The sequence below is a fragment of the Pelecanus crispus genome, chromosome 1 (assembly GCF_030463565.1).
Source record: "Pelecanus crispus isolate bPelCri1 chromosome 1, bPelCri1.pri, whole genome shotgun sequence".
NCBI lineage: Eukaryota > Metazoa > Chordata > Aves > Pelecaniformes > Pelecanidae > Pelecanus > Pelecanus crispus.
The window spans coordinates 223,175,944-223,198,477 of NC_134643.1; the positions used below are offsets into that span (position 1 = coordinate 223,175,944).

The 22,534-nt window shown below is 44.5% G+C and overlaps 1 protein-coding gene across 5 annotated transcripts in view; it reads left to right on the top strand.

Annotated features, from left to right (window-relative positions):
• Nucleotides 1-3,543: 3,543 nt before the first annotated feature.
• INTS4 (integrator complex subunit 4) overlaps nt 3,544-22,534 on the top strand; it is a 42,906-nt gene continuing 23,915 nt past the window's right edge. For 3 of the 5 annotated variants that reach the window (XM_075704906.1, XM_075704942.1, XM_075704933.1), the window contains exons 1-11: nt 3,544-3,609; nt 4,283-4,477; nt 6,666-6,783; nt 14,027-14,133; nt 14,342-14,527; nt 16,190-16,240; nt 16,895-16,983; nt 17,252-17,372; nt 17,877-17,948; nt 18,983-19,157; nt 21,935-22,140. In XM_075704906.1, coding sequence (XP_075561021.1) covers nt 3,556-3,609; nt 4,283-4,477; nt 6,666-6,783; nt 14,027-14,133; nt 14,342-14,527; nt 16,190-16,240; nt 16,895-16,983; nt 17,252-17,372; nt 17,877-17,948; nt 18,983-19,157; nt 21,935-22,140 — 1,374 coding nt within the window. In that variant the 5' untranslated portion in view covers nt 3,544-3,555. The remainder of the gene's footprint in view (nt 3,610-4,282; nt 4,478-6,665; nt 6,784-14,026; nt 14,134-14,341; nt 14,528-16,189; nt 16,241-16,894; nt 16,984-17,251; nt 17,373-17,876; nt 17,949-18,982; nt 19,158-21,934; nt 22,141-22,534) is intronic. The other 2 variants (XM_075704915.1, XM_075704923.1) reach the window with 2 other exon arrangements.

The following is a 22,534-nucleotide window of genomic DNA, read 5'->3' on the forward strand; positions in this document are numbered from 1 at the left end:
CAAAGTGCCACCATCAATGGGGAACGGAAGAAAGCAATTATTCAAACAAATTAACTTGGGCCGTGGAGACTAAGCCATGGACTAGCGGAGGGACAGGAAGAAGTGCATGGCCCAGCAAAAGGATCTCCTTTGGTTGTTTGCCAAATTAAAGAGCACTGAAGAGCTACTGTTTTGTTGGACTTAGGGGATAACTGTACGATTTAAAAGGTATCAGGAAAAGGAGAAATTTTACTCTTCCAGTGTTGCTGACTATTAAATAAGTTCAGAGAGCCAGATCTGAGGGTTGAGCCAACCTCACTCAACCTAAGAGAAATGAATAATCCAAAAAAATATCTTGTGGACATGCAGAGTTGTCCTCTCACTGCAAACAAGAACAGGTCACATATGTGCAATTCCCGATGGAAACACTGACAGCTGCATTAACGCATCGTCAAATTAAATTTGGATCCTTAATGAGAAGGCAAAAGCTCTTCTTCTCATTGCTTTCCACACTAGAACCTAGGCTAAAAAAAAAGGATTTCAGTGTCCCATGCTCTCTTCTTCTTCCTCCAGTAGACAGCCTACTCTCTAGCCAATGTATTTATTACCGTTATTTATTATTTATTCTGAAGGAAAGACAGACAACCTCAGCTATGGTCCAGGATCAATAAAAGGTAAAAATACCATCGCTGATCTGAGGAGTTTATAACCTAAGGACACGCACTCCTCTTGCATGCCACACTACTTCAATCTTTTTCTTGTGACATTCATTATTATTAAGATATTATTTCTAAATATATAAGCTTCTGGAAGAATGGGGAAAACCCACCATGATTTGATGGGAAGGAAGCGCTACTGAAGTGACAGTCTGGGACTTCAGTGCAAATTCTCCTTTACAGACCATGAGTTGGATCCTACACTGAGTTTTAAAAATCTTAATATTCAAAAGTTTATTTTTATACTGGAGATGGCTGTTAGCTTAGTTTTAATCACTCTGAAAATCAAAATGGATAATTTGATTATGATCCTATTTCCTTTATTTCTTAGAACATGGATTTCTTCCAGTTAAGGACAACAATCTCTGGAATGTTAAATAAATAACTTTTAAAAGCTCCTTGAATGATGCAGAAGTGCTTTATTTACTGACATCTTCCCCCCCAAATCCCCAAATTTTACAGACCTGAAGTTTTATCTTTATGCTAACGGATTTGGATGATTCCTAATTAAACTTGGTTTCAGATGTGCTTATCCCAGCATGGATTTCCCAAAGTGAAAGTCAGGAGTCACGCCACCGACCTCAGGGCAGTTCTGTTGTAGGGGTGAGGGGACTCTTTGAGACCTCTCACATTTATAACCTCAGTAAGAACAGATACAATCAGTGTCTGAGAAGGCAAAAAGGTTCAGAAAATAGGGTCTATGATCATATCTATGATCATAACCAAGTGGTCGGTGGTGCTAGAAGAAGGGAGACCAAGGAGGCCTTCAAATAGACAGAAGGCTGCTCTAAGGAGGAGATCAGTTTCTCTTTGCATGTACTAAGGGTGGAAGGAGGGGTAACTGGCTTAAGTCACAACAAAGGAGATTGAAATTAGATATTAGGAAAAAAAATCTGATTATAGGGTAGTTGAAGCCTCAAACCAACCAACGTCCTAAGACTACAGGATAGCTGTGATGAGAAATTTTAACAGTTTTATCAAGAATGGTCTTATAGAACAGCCCAGGCTGGAAGGGACCTCGAAGGATCATCTGCTCCAACGTCTGGTGGGAAAGGGAGCCTGGATGAGAATACCGAGTGCCCTGTCCCATGACGTCTTAAAAACCCCCAGCGATGTGGACTCCGCCATGTCCCTGGAGAGGTTGTTCCAGTGAACGATGGTTCTCACTGTAAAAAATTTCTTTGTTATATTGAGAAGAAACCTCTCCCGGTACAACTTGTACCTGTTGCCCCTTGTCTTCTCCACATGGCTCCTTGTGAAAACAGACCCACCATCCTCTTTGTGGATGCCCTTTAAGTACAGGGAACACTGTGCTGAGGTCCCCGTGGGGAGAATAGACCCAACCTCTTCAATCTTTCCTCGTAGGGCAGGTTTTCCAGACCTTTGATCCCCTCCCAGGCCCTCCTTTGGACCATTCAGACCCTTCCCAAATCGCCTTGTCCCTAAGATGCGACCTAGTTGCGGCCGCCCCTGGTTACCTCTAGCCACGCAGCACCACAGATGTAACTGCTGCCTGTGCCTCCTGTCATCTAGACGTAGGTCTGTTGGGGGCTCCTCGGTGCTGGGGCCTCCTTCCCCTCTCCTGGAATGAGACACGTTTGAAGGCCATGCTAAGCTTTCATGGTGTCTAACACAAGCTTGCCTGGAAACGTCAAGCCATGTTATTTATATTTTGGTCTTTATATGGTCTAACATCAAATACTAATAACGCTGGTGGGTATACCCCATGCAACGCTGCAGGTTTGGGGAAGAGTGGCTGGGAAGCTGCCTGGCTGAAAAGGACCTGGGGGTGTTGGTCGACAGCCGGCTGAACATGAGCCAGCAGTGTGCCCAGGTGGCCAAGAAGGCCAACAGCATCCTGGCCTGTATCAGGAATAGTGTGGCCAGCAGGAGCAGGGAGGTGATCGTCCCCCTGTACTCGGTGCTGGTGAGGCTGGACCCAGAATACTGTGTCCAGTTTTGGGCCCCTCAGTACAAGAAAGACATTGAGGTGCTGGAGCATGTCCAGAGAAGGGCAACAAGGCTGGTGAAGGGTCTGGAGCACAGGCCTTATGAGGAGCGGCTGAGGGAACTGGGGTTCTTCAGCCTGGAGAAGAGGAGGCTGAGGGGAGACCTTATCGCTCTCTACAACTACCTGAAGGGAGGGTGTAGTGAGGTGGGGGTCAGTCTCTTCTCCCAAGTAACAGGTGATAGGATGAGAGGAAATGGGCTCAAGCTGCACCAGGGGAGGTTTAGATTGGATATTAGGAGAAATTTCTTCACGGAAAGGGTAGTCAAGCATTGGACCAGGCTGCCCAGAGAGGTGGTGGAGTCACCATCCCTGGAGGGGTTCAAAAAACGTGTAGATGTGGCACTCTGGGAGATGGTTTAGTGGGCATGGTGGTGTTGGGTTGATGGTTGGACTGATGATCTTAGAGGTCCTTTCCAATCTTAATGATTCCTAGTTTTTACTTTCATTATAAATGATCGAGCCAGGAGGCATGGGGTTGCTACTCTCCCCTTAATTGGTTTAGTGGTGGACTTGGTAGTGTAGGTTAATGGTTGGACTGGATGATCTTAAAGGTCTTTTCCAAACTAGACAATTCCATGATTCTATGGTTTTGGGGAAAACTCAGCGGCGCTGACGGGGTGAGCCCGGGGGCGGGGTTTGGCGGCGGGGCGGGCCAGGCCGCAGCCGCCATGTCAGACCCGCGTTCCCATGGCAACGGGAGCCCGCCCCGTGCGGGGCGCGGCCGCCTGATCACAGAGCGCAGCCTCCAGCGGGGAGGAGGGGACGCTCCTGCACCCCGTCTCTGCGGGCGGCTCTGTGGTTTCTCTTCCGGGTTGCGCGTACGGCGGCCGTGGAGGGCCAGGCGGCGACATGGCGGCGCACCTGAAGAAGCGGGTGTACGAGGAGTTCACCAAGGTGGTCCAGGTAACGCACCGCCGCCGGGCCGGGCAGGGCGGGGGGGGGGCAGCTCCGAGCTCTGCCGTGCGGCGAGTGGCGCCGGCGGGTGAGGCGGAGCTGAGGGAAAAGCCGCCGGCCTAGCCCGAGGCCTAGCCCAGGGGTGCCCGCCGCCCTTGGGCTGGGGGCCTCGGGCGGCCCCTGAGGGGGCCCTCAGGACTGGCCCCGGGTAGAGGGAGGTCGGAGCTGCCTGGAGGGAAAGGGGCTGCCTCAGGGTGTGTGCGGGGGGGATGGTGCTCCCCTCAGGGTGGGGAGGGAGCGACAGCCGCGGGGTGGAGGACGCGGCCGCCCCCAGCCCGGGATGGGGCCGCGGCGGTGAGTTTCTCGGATGCCCTAGGCTGGGGGGCATGGGAAAAGCCATGTTTGCCCTGGGGTGGTTGTCTGGGGTTGGAAAGGGCAGGATTTGTGCCAGGCTGGGGTGGGGAGAGGCAGTGTTTCCCGGGGATAGGGGCTACCTGGGCAGGTCAGGAGCAGCCCCAGGAGGCTGAGGATGTGTTTCTTCTTAAGGCAGGCAACAGAGAGGCCAGTGGCTGCTGTGGGGCACAGGAGCTTTCTCAGGCTTGGTGCTGTGACAGTGTTCACTCTGGGAAGGAGTGGATCAGGATTTGTTCTGTTTTTCTGAACTGCATTTCTCTGCCCACAGCAGCAGCATGAGGACCTGTCCGCTAAGAAGCTGCGGCTGACAAAGCCCAGCAAGTCAGCGGCGCTCCATGTCGACCTGTGCAAAGCCACCTCACCTGCAGATGCCCTGCAGTACCTGCTTCAGTTTGCCAGGAAGCCTGTGGAAGTGGAGAGCGTGGAAGGGGTTGTCAGGATCCTGCTGGAGCATTATTATAAGGTGGTGAAGCTGGGAGCCAAGCCTGCTTCCAGAATCTTCCTTCTGGTCTTGTTTTCTTGGGGTTGGATGTGGAATAGAGAGTCATAGGCTGCTGGTCGTGACTCAGTTGCCAACAGCCTGGGCTGTTGGAAGCCTTTTGTGAGGAGAGTGAGCGACTGTAGTCCTTTACCCAAGCGATTCCTGGTCTTTTCCAACCTAACAATTCTATGATTCTATGTTACTTGGTCCCTTTGCTGATGGTTTTGGGAGCCAATGACAGGGATGTGACTATGTTATCCCTGCAGATGGCCTGTGCTATTAGTCTTAAATTAAGAAGGGACAAAGACATCATAAGTTTTCCAGGGAACCCAGCTGTCCAAAGCTGGCTCAACTTTATCTGAATCATTCCTGACTGATGTTTCCTTACCTTGTCCTTAATTTCCTCTAACAGTGGAGAAACTTTTTAGCTATTGCTTATGCTGCAGACAGAGCACTTTTAAAATGACACTTCTGAAAAACTTTTCAACGAAATATTCTTAACAGCACTCCTTCCCACTGTTAAGAGAAACAGTTGTTTTCTGTAGTCCACATACCTTGTTGCTTAGCAGAGGTCAAGAGACTATCCATCTCAGTTCATCTTCTAAAATCCTCCCATTTCTTCATGTCGTGGTTTAACCCCAGCCAGCAACTAAGCACCACAGAGCTGAGCTGCTCGCTCAGTCCCTCCTGGTGGGATGGGGGAGAGAATTGGAAGGGTAAAAGTGAGAAAACTTGTGGGTTGAGATAAAGACAGTTTAATAATTGAAATAAAGTAAAATAGTAGTAGTAATAATAATATACAAAGCAAATTATGCACAATGCAATTGCTCACCACCCAGTGACTGATGCCCAACCAGTCCCCAAGCAGTGGTCACTCCCCGCTGGCCAACTCCCCCTGTTTCGATACCGAGCATGATGTCATATGGTATAGAATAGCCCTTTGGCCAGCTTGGGTCAGCTGTCCTGGCTGTGCCCCCTCCCAGTTTCTTGTGCACCTGGCAGAGAGGATGGATAGCTGAAAAGTCCTTGACTAGCATAAGCAGTACTTAGCAACAACTAAAACATTAGTGTGTTATCAGCATTATTCTCATCCTAAATCCAAAACACAGCACTATGCCAGCTACTAGGAAGAAAATTAACTCTCTCTCAGCCAAAACCAGGACAGTTCATTAAAAACTTGCAAAGATATTAGGCTGCACCTGGAATACTGTGTCCAGTTTTGGGCCCCTCAGTACAAGAAAGACATTGAGGTGCTGGAGCATGTCCAGAGAAGGGCAGAGAAGCTGGTGAAGGGTCTGGGGCACAGGCCTTATGAGGAGCGGCTGAGGGAACTGGGGTTGTTTAGCCTGGAGAAGAGGAGGCTGAGGGGAGACCTTATCGCTCTCTACAACTACCTGAAAGGAGGGTGTAGTGAGGTGGGTGTTGGGCTCTTCTCCCATGTAGTTAGCAATAGGACGAGAGGAAATGGGCTCAAGCTGTGCCAGGGGAGGTTTAGACTGGATATTAGGAAAAATTTCTTCACAGAAAGGGTAGTCAAGCATTGGAACAGGCTGCCCAGAGAGGTGGTGGAGTCACCATCCCTGGAGGGGTTCAAAAAACGTGTAGATGTGGCACTCTGGGAGATGGTTTAGTGGGCATGGTGGTGTTGGGTTGATGGTTGGACTGATGATCTTAGAGGTCCTTTCCAACCTTAATGATTCCTAGTTTTTACTTTCATTATAAATGATCGAGCCACCAAGCCAGGAGGCATGGGGTTGCTACTCTCCCATTAATTGGTTTAGTGGTGGACTTGGTAGTGTTAGGTTAATGGTTGGACTGGATGATCTTAAAGGTCTTTTCCAACCTAAACGATTCTATGATTATCAGCACTGAATTTTCTGGCATCTTGAAAGCCTGATTTATTTAAACCTCAAATTTTCAAACCGTAAGAAGGTGATTTTTCAGGAATTATGAGTAAAAGAATAATTTTGAAATGTACTGGAAGTTGCCATGTAAACATTCTGGTATCATTAATTTTCTGTGTGGTTTGCTGTGGACGTATGGAGGAGGAAGTAGCCTGACAGTAAAATTCAGACCCTTATGCTGAATTGTGTATTGATCCTGCCTGTATGTAGTGTTTTATGCCCTACAAACTGCAAAATGAATGAGGGTGTCTGCCGTTTCCTTCCAGGAGAACGATGCCTCTGTAAGATTGAAGATTGCTTCCTTGCTGGGCTTGTTATCGAAGACTGCAGGATTTTCCCCAGACTGCATTATGGATGATGCCATTAACGCGCTTCAGAATGAGAGTAAGTCTTGTTTTTTAGGTGGTGCTTGAGAGGAAGGCTGAATCACGTAGTCTTTAAGCATTTAGACAGTGGCAAGGGCCTTACATCGGAAGTGTATAACTGGGAATTGTTGCTCAAAGTATTTATTTTCTGCTTTTGTGAATGATGACAGACAATACCATGTTCTGAGGAGGAAAAAAATGTTCTTCAGACCTGCCTGCTGTCTACCTTTGTTTTAAGGGAGTGCAAAGTTTGCTTTTGCATCTCCGTGTGAGAGCCATTGCTTCTGAAGTGTTCTGTTCTAGAGAACAGTTTTGGTTAAAGTGTAATCTTGTTTGAAGAGAAGTTTTTTTTCTTACCGTGCTGCAGGCTAGCTCATCAGCGCAAATGCAAGAAACCATTAGTTTGTTAGCATTGGATTTGTAATAGTAAAACATAGGTTGACTTGTTTGTGACTTCATTAAAGTCCATTTTTATTGTCTGTGTTGTATTCACAGTTTGTATGTGCTTTACTTGATTTAGCTTAATTTTATTTTAATGTAATTTATAGAATCAAATAATGGTTTGGGTTGGAAGGGACCTTAAAGCTGATCTAGTCCAACCCCCCTGCCCTGGACAGGGACACCTTCCACGAGACCAGGTTGCTCAAAGCCCCGTCCAGCCTGGCCTTGAACACTTCCAGTGACAGGGTATCCACAGCTTCTCTGGGCAACCTGTTCCAGTGCCTCACCATCCTCATCATAAAAAATGTCTTCCTTATCTAAACATACCCTATTTCAGTTTAAAATCATTGCCCCATGACCTGTCCAGATAGGTCTTCATAAAAAATCTCTCTCCATCTTTCTTATAAGCCCCCTTTTTAAGTATTGAATGGCCACAGTAAGGTCTTCCCAGAGCCTTCTCTTCTCCAGGCTGAACAACCCCAACTCTCACAGCCTTTCCCATAGCAGAGTGTCCTGGTTTCGGCTGAGATAGAGTTAATTTTTTTCCTAGTAGCTGGCATAGTGGTGTGGTTTGGATTTAGAGTGAGAATAAGGCTGATAACACACTAATCTTTTAATTGTTGCTAAGCAGTGCTTACACTAGTCAAGGACTTTTTCAGCTTCCCATGCTCTGCCAGGTGCACAAGAAACTGGGAGGGGGCACAGCCAGGACAGCTGATCCAAACTGACCAAAGGGCTATTCCATACCACATAGAATCGCTTAGGTTGGAAAAGACCTTTAAGATCATCCAGTCCAACCATTAACCTAACACTACCAAGTCCAGGCCTGTGTTCCAGACCCTTCACCCTTCACCACCATATGACATCATGCTCAGCATATAAGCTGCGGAGAGTTGGCCGGGAGGCTGCTATTGCTGCTCAGGAACTGTCTGGGCATCAGTCAGTGGGTGGTGAGCAATTGCATTGTGCATCACTTATTTTGCATATTATTGTTATTTTCCCTTCCTTTTCTGTCCTATTAAATTGTCTTTATCTCAACACACAAATTTTACTTCCCCACCCCCCACCCCGCCCCATCCCCAATTCTCTCCTCCATCTCACTGGGGAGGTGGGGGACTGAGCGCATGGCTGTGTGGTGTTTAGCTGCCTGCTTGGTTAAACCACAACAGTCCTTTTTGGCACCCAGCGTGGGGCACGAAGGGTTTGAGATAATGACAGATCTGACCAGAGCGTGTTAAAGCAAATTTGTGATAAGCATTCATCGTATTAGTTTAACAGCCAGTGGTCACAATGTTGATTCATTTGCTCTCAGAGTTGTTGTGCTTGTTCTCAGAGTTGTGCTATGTAATGCCGTACTTGCTGTATGCATTCCCTGTGGTGCTGTTTATCACCTCTGGGAGCTGGATTAAAGTTACCGCTTTGCTGTATTGTGTAACACTGGCTTATGGTATGATAAAGTCATGAGACTGTACTCGGCACTGCCATCATTCCCGTACTTCGGGAGCTTTGGGAGCCATTTCTCAGAAACTATTAATAATTACACTTTTTACCTCTTCTCCTCAGAGAATCGATCTATGGGGGAGACAGAGGGGGACACTTTCCCCCACTCCTTCACCATCCCTTTCTCCTTCAGGCTAGTTACAACAGCTCTTGAGAATTTTGAATATCCTTGGGATGTTCAAACCAGCATCCTCCTACTGCTTTGTCTCCTGTATGCAGTTCAGGTCTTGTTTAGGGTTAAACAACTATTTAAGAATATCATCCAGAGATCAACCCCCGCAATGGGCACTGCAGTTACTCAAACCTCGTCAACAGGCAGTGTGGCTACTCAAAGCCCTGTGACACACACTGCAGCTACTTCAAGTGACAGGCACTGCAGCTACTCCAACCACCGCAATACACAGTGCAGCTACTGAAACTCCAGCAACAGGCACTGCGGCTGAACTAGAGAACCAACCCGTGCTGGTATCAGTTGCCTTTCTACACAAGAAGAAATATACAAGAAGATTGGCTCGTTTAGTAAGGGATGAAGACGAACCAGGGCCATCACGAGAAGAGGAGGAAGAGGCAGAACCTGTAAATGAGATGGTAACCAGCCGATCCCTATCCCTGAGTGAACTGTGAGATGTGCGAAAAGATTTCAGTCATTGTCCAGGCAAGCACATCATCACCTGGCTGCTCCGATGCTGGGATAATGGGGCCAGTAACCTGGAATTAGAGGGTAGGGAAGCCAAGCAGCTGGGATCCCTTTCTAGGGAAGGGGGCATTGACAAAGCGATTGGAAAAGGGGCACAAGCCCTCAGCCTCTGGAGGCAACTCCTGTCAGGCGTGAAGGAAAGGTATCTTCATCATATAGATGAACATCTTCAAGGAAGATGTTCTATGTCACCCAGGCAAGTGGACCACCATGGAGAGAGGTATCCAGTACCTGAGAGCCTTAGCTGTGCTGGAGGTGATTTATAGTGACCTGAACAACGAGCAGGTATCCAAAGATCCAGATGAAGTCAGGTGCACATGACCCATGTGGTGGAAGTTTGTACGGAGCGCACCATTGTTGCATGCAAAGTCATTGGCAATAATGATCTGAAAAGATGGAGAGAACCAATGGTGGATGAATTGGCTGGCCAACTCTGGCAATATGAAGAAAGTCTCTCTTCTTCCCTACGGGCCTGTGTCTCAGCTGTGGAGAGACTGTTTGAAAAACTGTCCCAAGAGTTCCAGCAACTCAAAGAGGTTATGTCCTACTCTCCACCTGTACAGACCAGTATCAGCCATTAGGAGTAAGCGTCCCTCTACCCAAGAGAGAGGATATAGTGGATACACACCACAGGCCGCCCTGTGGTTTTACCTGCGTGACCATGGAGAGGACATGAGGAAGTGGGATCGAAAATCTACCTTGACCCTAGAGGCACAGGTGCATGAGTTGCAAGGAAAAACAATAACAAAAGGGCGTTCTTCCAGGAAAATTGCTGCTCCAGTTTCAGTGGGCAATTCCTCAGACAGAGTAGAGGGGCTGATCTTACCTCTGATCTCCATAAAGGAACTTCTGATTTGTATTTGCAAGAAGTGAGTAACGAATGCTATGACCAGGACTAGAGGGGTCCTGCCTCCAGCCAGGTGGAGGAAAGGGACAACTGGCTTTACTGGACTGTGTGGATTCCATGGCCTGGCACATCAGACCCACAAGAGTATAAGGCTCTAGTGCACACTGGTGCGCGGTGTACCCTAATGCCATCAAGCCCTAGAGGGGCAGAACCCATCTGTATTTCTGGAGTGATGGGGATCCCAACAGCTCACTGTACTGGAGGCCGAAGTGAGCCTAACTGGGAATGAGTGGCAGAAGCACCCCGTTGTGACTGGCCCAGAGGCCCCGAGCATCCCTGGCATAGACTACCTCAGGAGAGGGTATTTCAAGGACCCAGAAGGGTACCGGTGGGCTTTTGGTATAGCTGCCTTGGAGATGGAGGAAATTAAACAGTTGTCCACCTTGCCCAGTCTCTCAGAGGACCCTTCGATTGTAGGGTTGCTGAAGGTTGAGGAATAACAGGTGCCAATTGCTACCACAACAGTGCACCGGTGGCAATATCGCACCAACTGAGACTCCCTGATTCCCATCCATAACCTGATTCATCGACTGGAGAGCCAGGGAGTGATCAGCAAGACTCGCTCACCCTTTAACAGTCCCATATGGCCAGTGCGAAAGTCTAATGGGGAGTGGAGACTAACAGTAGACTATTGTGGCTTGAACGAAGTTACACCGCCACTGAGTGCTGCTGTTCCAGACATGCTAGAACTTCAATACGAACTGGAGTCAAAGGCAGCCAAGTGGTATGCCACAATTGACATTGCTAATGCGTTTTTCTGCATCCCTTTGGCAGCAGAGTGCAGGCCCCAGTTTGCTTTTACCTGGAGGGGTGTTCAGTACACCTGGAACTGACTGCCCCAGGGGTGGAAGCACAGCCCCACCATTTGCCATGGACTGATCCAGATGGCACTGGAACAGGGTGAAGCTCCAGAACGTCTGCAGTACGTTGATGACATCATCGTGTGGGGCAACACAGCAAAGAGGTTTTTGAGAAAAGGGAGAAAATAGTCCAAATCCTTCTGAAGACCGGTTTTGCCATAAAACAAAGTAAGGTCAAGGAACCTGCACAGGAGATCCAGTTCTTAGGAAAAAAAAGGCAAGATGGATGTCATCAGATCCCAAAGGATGCGATCAACAAAATAACAGCTATGTCCCCACCAACTAGCAAAAAGGAAACAAAAGCTTTCTTAGGTGTTGTGGGGTTTTGGAGAATGCATATTCCAAATTACAGTCTGATCATAAGCCCTCTCTTTCAAGTGACCTGGAAGAAGAACGAATTCAAATGGGGCCCTGAGCAACAACAAGCCTTTGAACAAATTAAACGGGAGATAGTTCATGCAGTAGCCCTTGGGCCAGTCTGGGCAGGGCAGGATGTAAAGAAGGTGCTCTACACCGCAGCTGGGGAGAATGGCCCTACCTGGAGCCTCTGGCAGAAAGCACCAGGGCAGACTCGAGGTCGACCCCTAGGGTTTTGGAGTCGGGGATACAGGGGATCCAAAGCCCGCTATACTCCAACTGAGAAAGAGATACTGGCAGCATATGAAGGGGTTCGAGCTGCTTTGGAAGTGGTTGGTACTGAAGCCCAGCTCCTGCTGGCACCCCGACTGCCGGTGCTGGGCTGGATGTTCAGAGGTAGGGTCCCCTCTACACATCGTGCAACTGATGCTACATGGAGTAAGTGGGTTTCACTGATCACACAACGGGCTCGAATAGGAAACCCCAGTCGCCCAGGAATCTTGGAAGTGATCATGGACTGGCCAGAAGGCAAAAACTTCAGAATATCACCAGAGGAGGAGGTGACACATGCTGAAGAGGCCCTACTGTATAATAAACTGCCAGAAAATGAGAAGCAATATGCCCTGTTCACTGATGGGTCCTGTCGTCTTGTGGGAAAGCATCAGAGGTGGAAAGCTGCTGTATGGAGTCCTATACGACAAGTCACAGAAACTGCTGAAGGAGAAGGGGAATCGAGTCAGTTTGCAGAGGTGAAAGCTATCCAGCTGGCTTTAGATATTGCTGAACAAGAAAAGTGGCCAGTACTTTCTCTACTGACTCATGGATAGTGGCAAATGCCCCGTGGGGATGGTTGCATCAATGGAAGCAGAGCAACTGGCAGCGCAGAGGCAAACCAATCTGGGCTGCCGCATTGTGGCAAGATATTGCTGCCCCAGTAGAGAACCTGGTTGTAAAAGTACATCATGTAGATGCTCACATACCCAAGAGTCGGGCCACTGAAGAACATCAAAAGGACTGTTGTGATTTAAGCCAGCAGGCAGCTAAACGTCACACAGCCGTTCGTTCACGCTTCCCCTCCCCAGTGGGATGGGGGAGAGAATTGGAAAAAAAAAAGTAGTAAAATTCATGAGTTGAGATAAAGACAGTTTAATAGGACAGAAAAGGAAGGGAAAATAATAATAATATGCAAAATAAGTGATGCACAATGCAATTGCTCACCACCTGCTGACTGATGCCCAGCCAGTTCCTGAGCAGTGATTGCAGCCCGCCAGCTGACTCCCCCCAGATTCTGTACTGAGCATGACGTCCTATGGTATGGAATAGCCCTTTGGTCAGTTTGGATCAGCTGTCCTGGCTGTGCCCCCTCCCAGCTTTTTGTGCCCCTGGCAGAGCACGGGAAGCTGAAAAAGTCCTTGACTAGTGTAAGCACTGCTTAGCAACAACTAAACCATCAGTGTGTTACCAGCCTTATTCTCATCCTAAATCCAAACCACAGCACTATGCCAGCTACTAGGAAGAAAATTAACTCTATCCAAGCTGAAACCAGGACACAGAGGTGTTCCATCCCTCTGACCATTTTCATGGCCTCTTCTAGACCTGCTCTAACAGGTCCATGTCTTTTGTGTGCTGAGGACCCCAGAGCTGGATGCAGTGCTGCAGGTGGGGTCTCACCAGAGCAGAGTAGAGGGACACAGTCCCCTCCCTTGACCTGCTGGTCATGCTTCGTTTGATGCAGCCCCAGGTATGGTTGGCTTTCTAGGCTGCGAGTGCACATTGCTGGCTCGTGTCTAATTTTTCATCTGCCAGTACCCCCAAGGTCTTCTCTGCAGGGCTGCTCTCAAGCCACTCATCCCCAGCCTGTATTGATACTGGAGGATTGCCTTGACTCAGGTGCAGGACCTTGTGCTTGGACTTGTGGAACTTCATGATGTTTGCATGGGCCCACTCCTCAAGCCTGTCAAGGTCCCTCTGGATGGCATCTCGTCCTTCAGGTGTGTCAACAGCACCACTCAGCTTGGTGTCATCCACAAACTTGCTGAGGGTGCACTCAGTCCCACTGTCCATGTCATTGATGAAGATATTAAAACAGTATTGGTCCTAATATGGACCTTTGAGGGACACCCCTTGCTTCTGGTTTTTACTTGACGGCTCACTGCGTACCAGGCTGTATCAACAGGAGTGTAGCCAGCAGATCAAGGGAGGGTATATTCCCTTTTACTCAGCACTGGTTAGACCAGATCTGGAATACCACATCCAGTTTTGGGCTCCCCAGTGCCAGATCTGTGCTGGTAAGGTTGAGTGAGTTCTGCAGATGGCCACTGAGGTGGTTGGGGGCTGGAGCATGTGATGTGCAAGGAGAAGCTGAGGGAACCGGGCTTGCTCTGGCCTTTGAAAGGAGGAAGCTTCAGGAAGACCTTCCAACCAAAATGATTCTGTGATTCTGTAGCTGGTGAGAAGCTCAGTAAAGAGGTACATAGCCTTTCGCTGTTTTGTTTTGCAGAGTCTCACCAAGTGCTTGCTCAGCTGCTGGACACCCTGTTGGTGATCGGCACAAAACTCACAGAGAATCCGTCTGTCAGGATGAGGCTGGTGGAGGTAGCCTGCAAGGTAAGGTGGCCTCCCTGGGGCAGGAAACTTTCATCACTGACCACAGGAAAAAAATGTAGTCAGTGTTTAAATTATTTTCATTTGTCTCAACAAACTTACAATACTAACATTTTTTAACTGCTAGGAATCTTAGGATGATTCGTTATTTCGAGGGGGTGAAAGAACAGTAAGAATCCAGTTACATCTGTTCTTCTTTTCCATTCCACAGCATCTGACAGATTCTTCCCATGGTGTAAGAAATAAATGTCTTCAGTTAATTGGCTGTCTTGGACCAGTGGAAAAAGGTGTTGCAAAAGAAGTTGAAAGCCAGGCTGCCAAAGATGTCCAGAAGATAATAGGAGACCATTTTAATGACCAGGACCCTCGTGTTAGGACAGCAGCTATAAAAGCCATGGTAAGGATTGCTGGTACAGTGGAATAAATTGTTTGGGGTTATGTAAGGAAGCTGGTAAGGGGTTGCAAACTAATCCAAAGAGGTTTAGATTAGAAATTATTTAATTAAATTAGTAAAAGTCCATTTAGCATATCAAAATTACCAGGAAAAATAAGCTAGGTTGTGAAATATGAGAGCAATACAAGCTCTCAAAGGGTATTTTAGTGATTCATAAAAACTTCTGTTTCAGCTATAGCTGAAGAAGCTTTTTCATTTGTTGACTTTTTTGGGCATATGTAGGTTCTTTCTTTTACTGAGAAATCTGTATTTTCTGATTTAGCATTGCTTACCACAATTTCAATAAGCCACCAGGACTCCAATACACAGTAGAAAGCTGCTTATCACTGGAAAACTGTGTGATGGGCCCAGAAAGAATTTTGTTTCTTTGTTTTTAAATAACGTTTATGTTTTGTTCCATGGTCACATTCATTAGCATTCTCTAACTGTTTATGAGGTTAACTGGTTTTCATGTGGGCTGGAGTGTGGGGACCCTTCAGAAGTTTTTAGTTTTGCAGAAATGCAAGCAAAGACTGTGCGCTTGAGAATTTTGCTTGTGAGTATATGGAAATTCGTCTGTTACCCTTAAAGTTTATAATAATACTCCATCTAACCTGATGGTGAACAAAGGTATTTGAATTCATGATATTAAACTCCAAACAAAGAAGCAGGATGCGTTTGAGGAGGTCAGATTGCATTTGAATCTGGCTGGGATCTCCCTCTGCTGGAGGCTGCACTCATCCTTTTTTGTTTCAGTCTGGGCTTTTTGGTACAATTTTTTTCTTAAAGTCTTTTGAGTGACTTTTACAATGGTATTCAACCAAATCCATAGCAAGATTTATGACCTTAAATTTATAATTACAGCACAAAGTCAACTGTCTTTCTGTCATTTGAAGCACAGAAGCATTCTGAATGAATTCAGGGTCACTAACCGCCTCTAGGGTTCTTGATCATGGTTTTTCTTGCTACTGTGTGTGGGTCTTTGGTCTTTTTGGTTTTTTTTTCCCTTGAATTTTGTCACTGGCATGTTTTACTTTGAAGAAGTGGATACAGAAAAGCAACCGTTTGCTTTCTTGTTGACAATAGACAGCCAGATATTATTCTGTTGTTTATAAGTCAGATTCACGATACTAATGAATTCCAGATAGAAACAATCTTTAGTATTCCTCTGGTTCAGTAATTGGAAAGGTTTACAGGGCATAAAAAATCATTGGCAATGCTACTTTTGGGTCCATGTTTCAGGAGTGGTAGTAAACTAATTATTTTGAAGATACCTTTGTTGTAATGGTGGTTGAATATGGCTAACGCTAAACAATTGTTTGAAGGTTGGGAGAATGGACAGACAGTGTATTTATATAAATTTTTATTTATTTTTTTTTTATAAATTTATATAAATTGTATTTTCCTAATCAATCAAAGTATGAATGGCTGTGAAGTTTAAAAAAATTATACTGAAGTCAAGATTATTTTTTAAAATACTTATGGCCCAGATAATGAAATATTTTAATTATAGCAGCAATCAAGAAATTCAAGCAACTAAGTTTACTCAAGGCAGAAAAAACAGAGGTGAAAACTTAGTCTGTGTCACTTAAGCCTGTAGTTACACTTTCTTGTGTTTTTCTGTAGCTGCAGCTTCATGAAAGAGGATTAAAATTACAGCAGGCTATTTACAGTCAGGTAAAACCTTGTATTAATTTGTATTTATTTTGTACTTGTTTGTATATCTTGCTTTTTAGATTCTGTGACAATGTGGTTTGAGAGGGGGAGGGCATTGAACAGAGGTGGAGTATTTTGCACTTAGGTTGCTTGTATTCCTTATTGCCCTGTGGCAGTGGAAATAAAAATCTGTTTTGCATTTTGTTGTGCTTAAACGCAGTAAAGCACGTGCTTTGATTGGAATATATTGTTTATTGGGGGAGATAATCATGGAAAGGACAGGGCATTATGTAATTATTACTGTCATCTGGCAATCTCGAAGTCTTAAACCCTTGTTCATTGGAGAGTACGCATTAAGCCTGTATTTGTTATGTCAATAAAGTTGCACAGCTGAAGCCTGTATCAAATTAGTTCTGCTACAGATTCGCATTTCGTGCTTCCTATGTGGTACAGGCAATTCTGGAGTTTTACAGCATGTGCATGGTTGACCTTATTAGGACTAGTCTACCTAATCAAACTTGGAAATACTAGGGAATAGGAGGAAGAACTGAATTTGTCCTGATTTATAATCTGTCCTAACTGATTTATCGTAAGGATCCTAAATCCGCTGTGGGAAGTGAATGACAGCTCTGGTGGAGATGTTTCAGGTAGATTGGACTGTGAATCTTCTTTCAGGCCTGCAAGCTGTTGGCAGATGATTATGAGCAAGTGCGTAGTGCTGCAGTCCAGCTAATTTGGGTCCTCAGTCAACTTTATCCTGAAAGGTATGTGCTGTATGCAAAGTGACTCAAAGTGTTGGCATAGTAATCATCCTAATCCTGAGAGTTTTGTGCTAGTAAGTCTCAGGAGTAGCTGTTAGAAAACTGATGTGGACAAGTTGCTGATACCTGATAAGAATGCACTGATCTGGATGAAGTTTTTAATTCTTGGTATTTGTTGCACATCTGTAGGAATTCAGCATAGTTATTTCTTGCTTGATGCTATCCAGCATGGCATAAGATCATCATACTCATTTCTGTTTCTCTATGTTAGCATTGTCCCAATTCCTTCTTCTAATGAAGAAATTCGCTTGGTTGATGATGCATTTGGAAAAATTTGTCATATGGTTAGCGATGGTTCCTGGGTTGTTAGAGTACAAGCTGCTAAGTTATTGGTAAGTTGCATTCTTTTCTTCTCTATCTGAAAATAGTTCATCTTATGCTACTTTACTTTTCACGTGTATTTGAAAAGAAACGCATATTTACCATATAGGTAAATTTCTACCAAAATTCTGAGAAGAAATGAGAGGTGTTGAGGAAACCCAAAAGTTTCTCAGCTGAACTCCTCAGCGATACTTTCCTTGAGAGTAGAGGGTTGGGTATCCCAAGAGGAAAACAAGTACTTGTCATAATTCCTTCCCCCTACTTCTCCAGCACAGGACATGTAAATCAATTGAACTCAAGAAAGACTGTGTTAACCTCAATGGGAAAATAAGATCTTCTGACCGTCTTAAGTAAACTTCTTTAGACTCTGACATACAGTAGTGTTGAGCATTCTATAAAGCTATTGGCATGAGTGGATAAGATTGGACGCTGTGTTAGGATAAATCAGGAAATTATATGATGTAGTTTAGAATAATCCTGTTTCTTCCTTTTGATTTTTTTTTCCCCCTCTTTAGGGTTCTATGCAACAAGTTAGCTCCCATTTCTTAGAGCAGACCCTTGACAAGAAGCTCATGTCAGATCTGAGGGTATGTAAATGTTTGGGTTCATTTTTACTGTGTGTAGTGTACTAAAATTGCACAACAGGTATGTTAATGTTGAGTGTGTTTGTTTACCATGTCCTTGCCTCAGGGCTGCTGAGAGTTAATTGATAATTACAGGTTTTCTTTCAGATGAAGCAATTGCTAGTTTTAGATTTCATTAGCTGAGCATGTAATAAACAGCTCTAGGCTATTCAGGTTTTGCAGATGAGAGGTAAATGTTTGTGTTCTTCTGACAGCCTTTTGGCTAAAAGCTTTATTTATTGTGTATGGAAAGATTGCATCCTAGTTTTAGGAGCAAGCTTATGGAAAATTTCCTGCAAGATCCAACCAGTGGACCTAGACATTTCAAGAGACATGAGTAGCTAGAGGCTCGGAGCTCTGAGCCCTACAAGCAAAACTTTTCAGTAAAATTCCTTCCTTAAGCAACTTGCTCAAGGTATAACGTTCAGTTTTTCAGTCTACAAAAGAATGATGAAGCTAGAGCTGCTAGTTTTTATGGGCTACTTTGTGAAGTCCATTAAAATGCTGCACAGCTTGCTTTACAGTGTGGGGGGAAAGGAGATGGACTAGTGAGCATGCCAAATGAATACTGCACTTTACACATTGCTGAACACTGTATAGTACTGATAGTCATTGAAGTATTTAATTGCAGTTTAACAAGTTGAACTACAAAGTAATAGCATCTGTTATTGGATACTTAACTAGATGGGCTTTTGCTCTGACCCAGTTTGGCTGGGTTTTTTTTTTTTTTTAATTCTTATAATGGATGTCTAAGAATATGTTAATTAAAATGTATTAATTATTATCCTTTCCCAACATCAAAAGTACAAAGAGTTACTGGCAATTAGAACTATTCATAGAAGAGAAGGTATTATTTGCTTTTCTTAGCATTTGCCTGTCTCTGTCAATATCTAAGCCTCTGGCTACATCTATTTTCAAATCCAGTAAAACCATTTAATATTTTGTTCGGTCATCTTTAAAGTTTACCCTGGTTGTAACTGAAAAACTTCTTTGGACAGAGGAAACGCACTGCGCATGAACGAGCCAAAGAACTCTACAGCTCTGGGGAGTTTTCAAGTGGCAGAAAGTGGGGAGATGATGCTCCCAAAGAAGAAATTGATACAGGTGCTGTAAACTTGATTGAATCGGGAGCTTGTGGGGCTTTTGTTCATGGCCTGGAAGATGAGATGTATGGTAAGTGTTAACTTATTATGGAATTAGTCAAGGAGGAGATGTGTGCTGGCTAATAAGCTTTGGGCTTGGGGGGTTTTTTGGTCAAAATAGATCACTTGGCTGTTGTGTTTGGCTTTTTTTTAACGAATCATGGATGTCAGGATGGTGGGTTTTTATTCTGTTGTTAGGCCTGATATAGCATTTGTTTCAAACCTGCAACAGTGTTGCACAGAATTTTGGATAGAAATGTTCCATTGAGTAGCCAAAAACAAATAGCTTCCTATAAACGGTAAAGTTTTAGTAAAATATCTGGTAAAAAGTGGTCGCTTATGTTATTCAGAAACCCAACCCACTAGGGTTATTTTTTTTTATTATTGACTTAGATTTAACAGTTGCATATGGCTCTGAATTGGCAACATAAGTTGCTGCTGTTTGAAATTGGTGTTTTCTCTGCAAGAAGGAAAATAAAATTTTATAGAACTTGTTTAAAACTTAACACTTCAAGGAGCCTGTGTCCATGGAGCTCAGTAATCATTCATTTTGTAAACATAACAAAGGCTATAACTAGTGGAGACAAATCCACATATTTTTCTAAATACTTCAGAATCCACCAGCTCCAACAAACAGAAGTTTTCTTTTAATTTCCGACCCAATTTTTTCCATGGCCAATTTATGCCCATTTGTTCTTAGTCAGCGGTAGGTTTCAGATTAATAGTTGCTGCTTCTCTCTGGGGACTGGCTTCCCTAATGAATTAATAGACAACTTTCATTTTGCAAGGGGCTAAACAAGCTAGGCTCCTTTTAGTCTCTGCTGCTATAAAAGCTTTACTCTTCGCCAGCTAGAATGAGTTATTCTTGAAAACTGGTGGCTAGATCTGTAAGTTTTCAGGTACTTAAATTTCAGGTGAGGTCTTACTTACATCTTTAGCAATGTTATTGATAATTCTTTTTCTTTAATGCAAATACCTGTGTTCTAAGATCACGTTTACCTGTTCTACGGTGCTATTGTTTTGATCTCTTGAGGTCTTGCTATGATGGATTTGGAGGCTGTAGTCTCTTTCCAGCAGATTAGATCTGATCTGTTCTTCTGAGCAGGGTAAATTATGAGTGTCAAACTGGAACACACGCATTCCTGAGCTCCTAAGTTTGGCTGTGGCATTGACCATGCTGACAATCTCAGGAAAGTCTGTGTGCTACCCTTTCCAGCCCAATTTTCCTGTGAGTAAAATGAAGATTTATATTTCTTAAGGCCATTGAGGATGGCTGGTATTTGCATAGAACCGTGAAAATACCAAGCTCTGAATGTTATTCCTGAATTTGCTTTTAATGTTACTGGAAGGATGAGGCTAAATCAGAAGGTACAAAACCACCATAACAAACATACTGCTGTAGATTGTGTTGTAAAAATTGGTTTATTGCTCCATGACTCCTGCAAATAAAAGCATGTTTTCCTAATAGCTAAACTCTCCCTGAAGCTTGAAAATGCAACTTGGTTTTTTTCCGACTAACAGTAAAAAATTTTTCACTGGCTCAGTCCATTGACCTGTGAAACACGTTCTCCCATTTCTTGTGCCGTAGGTCTTGTAGCAGTATGGTGCTATTGGGAATGTTGATAAAATGGACAGACGTGGAATATACACAGATCTTTAAATAATGTAGATGTCTTCTCCCACTGCAGCATTTTTAAATACTGCTGAGCTCTCTTCTTCCTTACTCATAGCACTGCTTCATTTCTTGAATTCCATGTTGTCACTTAAATCTAAATTAGTCTGTCAGCTTATGAAAGCAATATTAGCACAATGTTTTTCTTCTCTAATACCTTGGTCTTAATGACCACGGAGACTCGTAGTTGTGACAAAAGCTTCGTTACTGAATAAGCAGGGTCTTGCTGTGTTTGCATTTTTCTACTTAATCAGAATCATCAGGAATCAAGTATGTTCTTTAAGAACAATAGGTCTAAAAGCTACACATGAGTTTAAGTAAATGTTTTCGAGATGAGCTAATTTGAATGAAAAATAAAAGTATGTTTAAAACAATAATGTTTGCAAGACAGCAGATTAATTCTTATTTATGTGCTGGGATAATAAAAATGTTATGGAAGCTAGAGAGGATGGCTGCAGGGAAGAGAATCTCATCTCCACTTAAGCTTGTTATATCTGGGTATTCTTCAAATTCCTGCTATGTTTTACAGCATGAATACACTCTGGACACTTTTTGATGCTTTTTTGCTTAAATTCTGAGTAGTTTTAATAATTAGGTGGCACCTTTTTCCTTTCTTTTGAGGAATCCAAAGTCACGAAGCAGAGGAATTTCATTCTGTTTACTGTTGAAATGCATACTCTAGGGCCTTTCAGCAATTCATGAAGTGCTACGTAGCAAGTTAAAAATGCAGTGAGTGCTCTGGGCAATTAAAATGTCAGGAAGGATAAAACAAGCAGAGTTTAATTATCTAAATTAGTTTGCTTAAGATACCAGGGTTATAGCTACACTTGCAAAGTGCACTATGAAATACATAATATTTATTGCTGCATGGGAGACCTGTTTTTCACCTGCAGGTCCCTCTGCAGGTGCTTACCACAGCAGGATGCGCTGTATTAGAGGTGAGGCTTTTGATTTGAAGGCTTGCTGGTGAAAAGGTCCCTAATGGTATGGGTCCTTGCTTAGTCTCCATCATCCTCAGGGTTTCGTTGGCATCTCCTGCCCTTAGTCCAGTCCTTGAACTATATGAGGCCTGGCTGTTGGGTGGTATGTCCTTTTAAACAGCACTAACAATTAATTCCCTCCCTCTCTTTTAATAGAGGTTCGGATCGCTGCGGTTGAAGCCCTCTGTATGTTGGCTCAGTCCTCGCCTTCTTTTGCGGAGAAATGCCTGGATTTTTTGGTTGACATGTTTAATGATGAAATTGAGGAGGTGAGATTGCAGTCAATACACACAATGAGAAAAATTTCCAACAACATCACACTGCGGGAAGACCAGCTGGATACTGTGTTAGCCGTCTTGGAGGTAAGAAATTCCTGAGGAGGGAAAAAATTGCATTCCTGTTTTCTTTGAGGTGTTAGAATTATATAAAGCCAATCAGCCCCTTCCTCTGAGCTGAAACTGTCCACCTTTTTTTGTTGTTGGTTTTTGTTTCCTCTCCTTTGAATACCGCCAAAGACTCCTAAGGTCTAGTAGCTTGTAAACTCCAGGACAACAGAATACTTTTGAAATAGATGAATTTGAGATAAAAACTCTTCCCTTGATCACTGTGCTGTTGCCTCATGTGTGTTTCCTTCTGTCTTGTTTTGTGGTCCAGCACTCTGCATCACTTCATGTTGAATACAACTTCATTTCCTTTCTGTTTCCTTTGTTCAGCTGCTTTGGCTATGCCTTTGCTCACCAAGCAGAGACAGGGTAC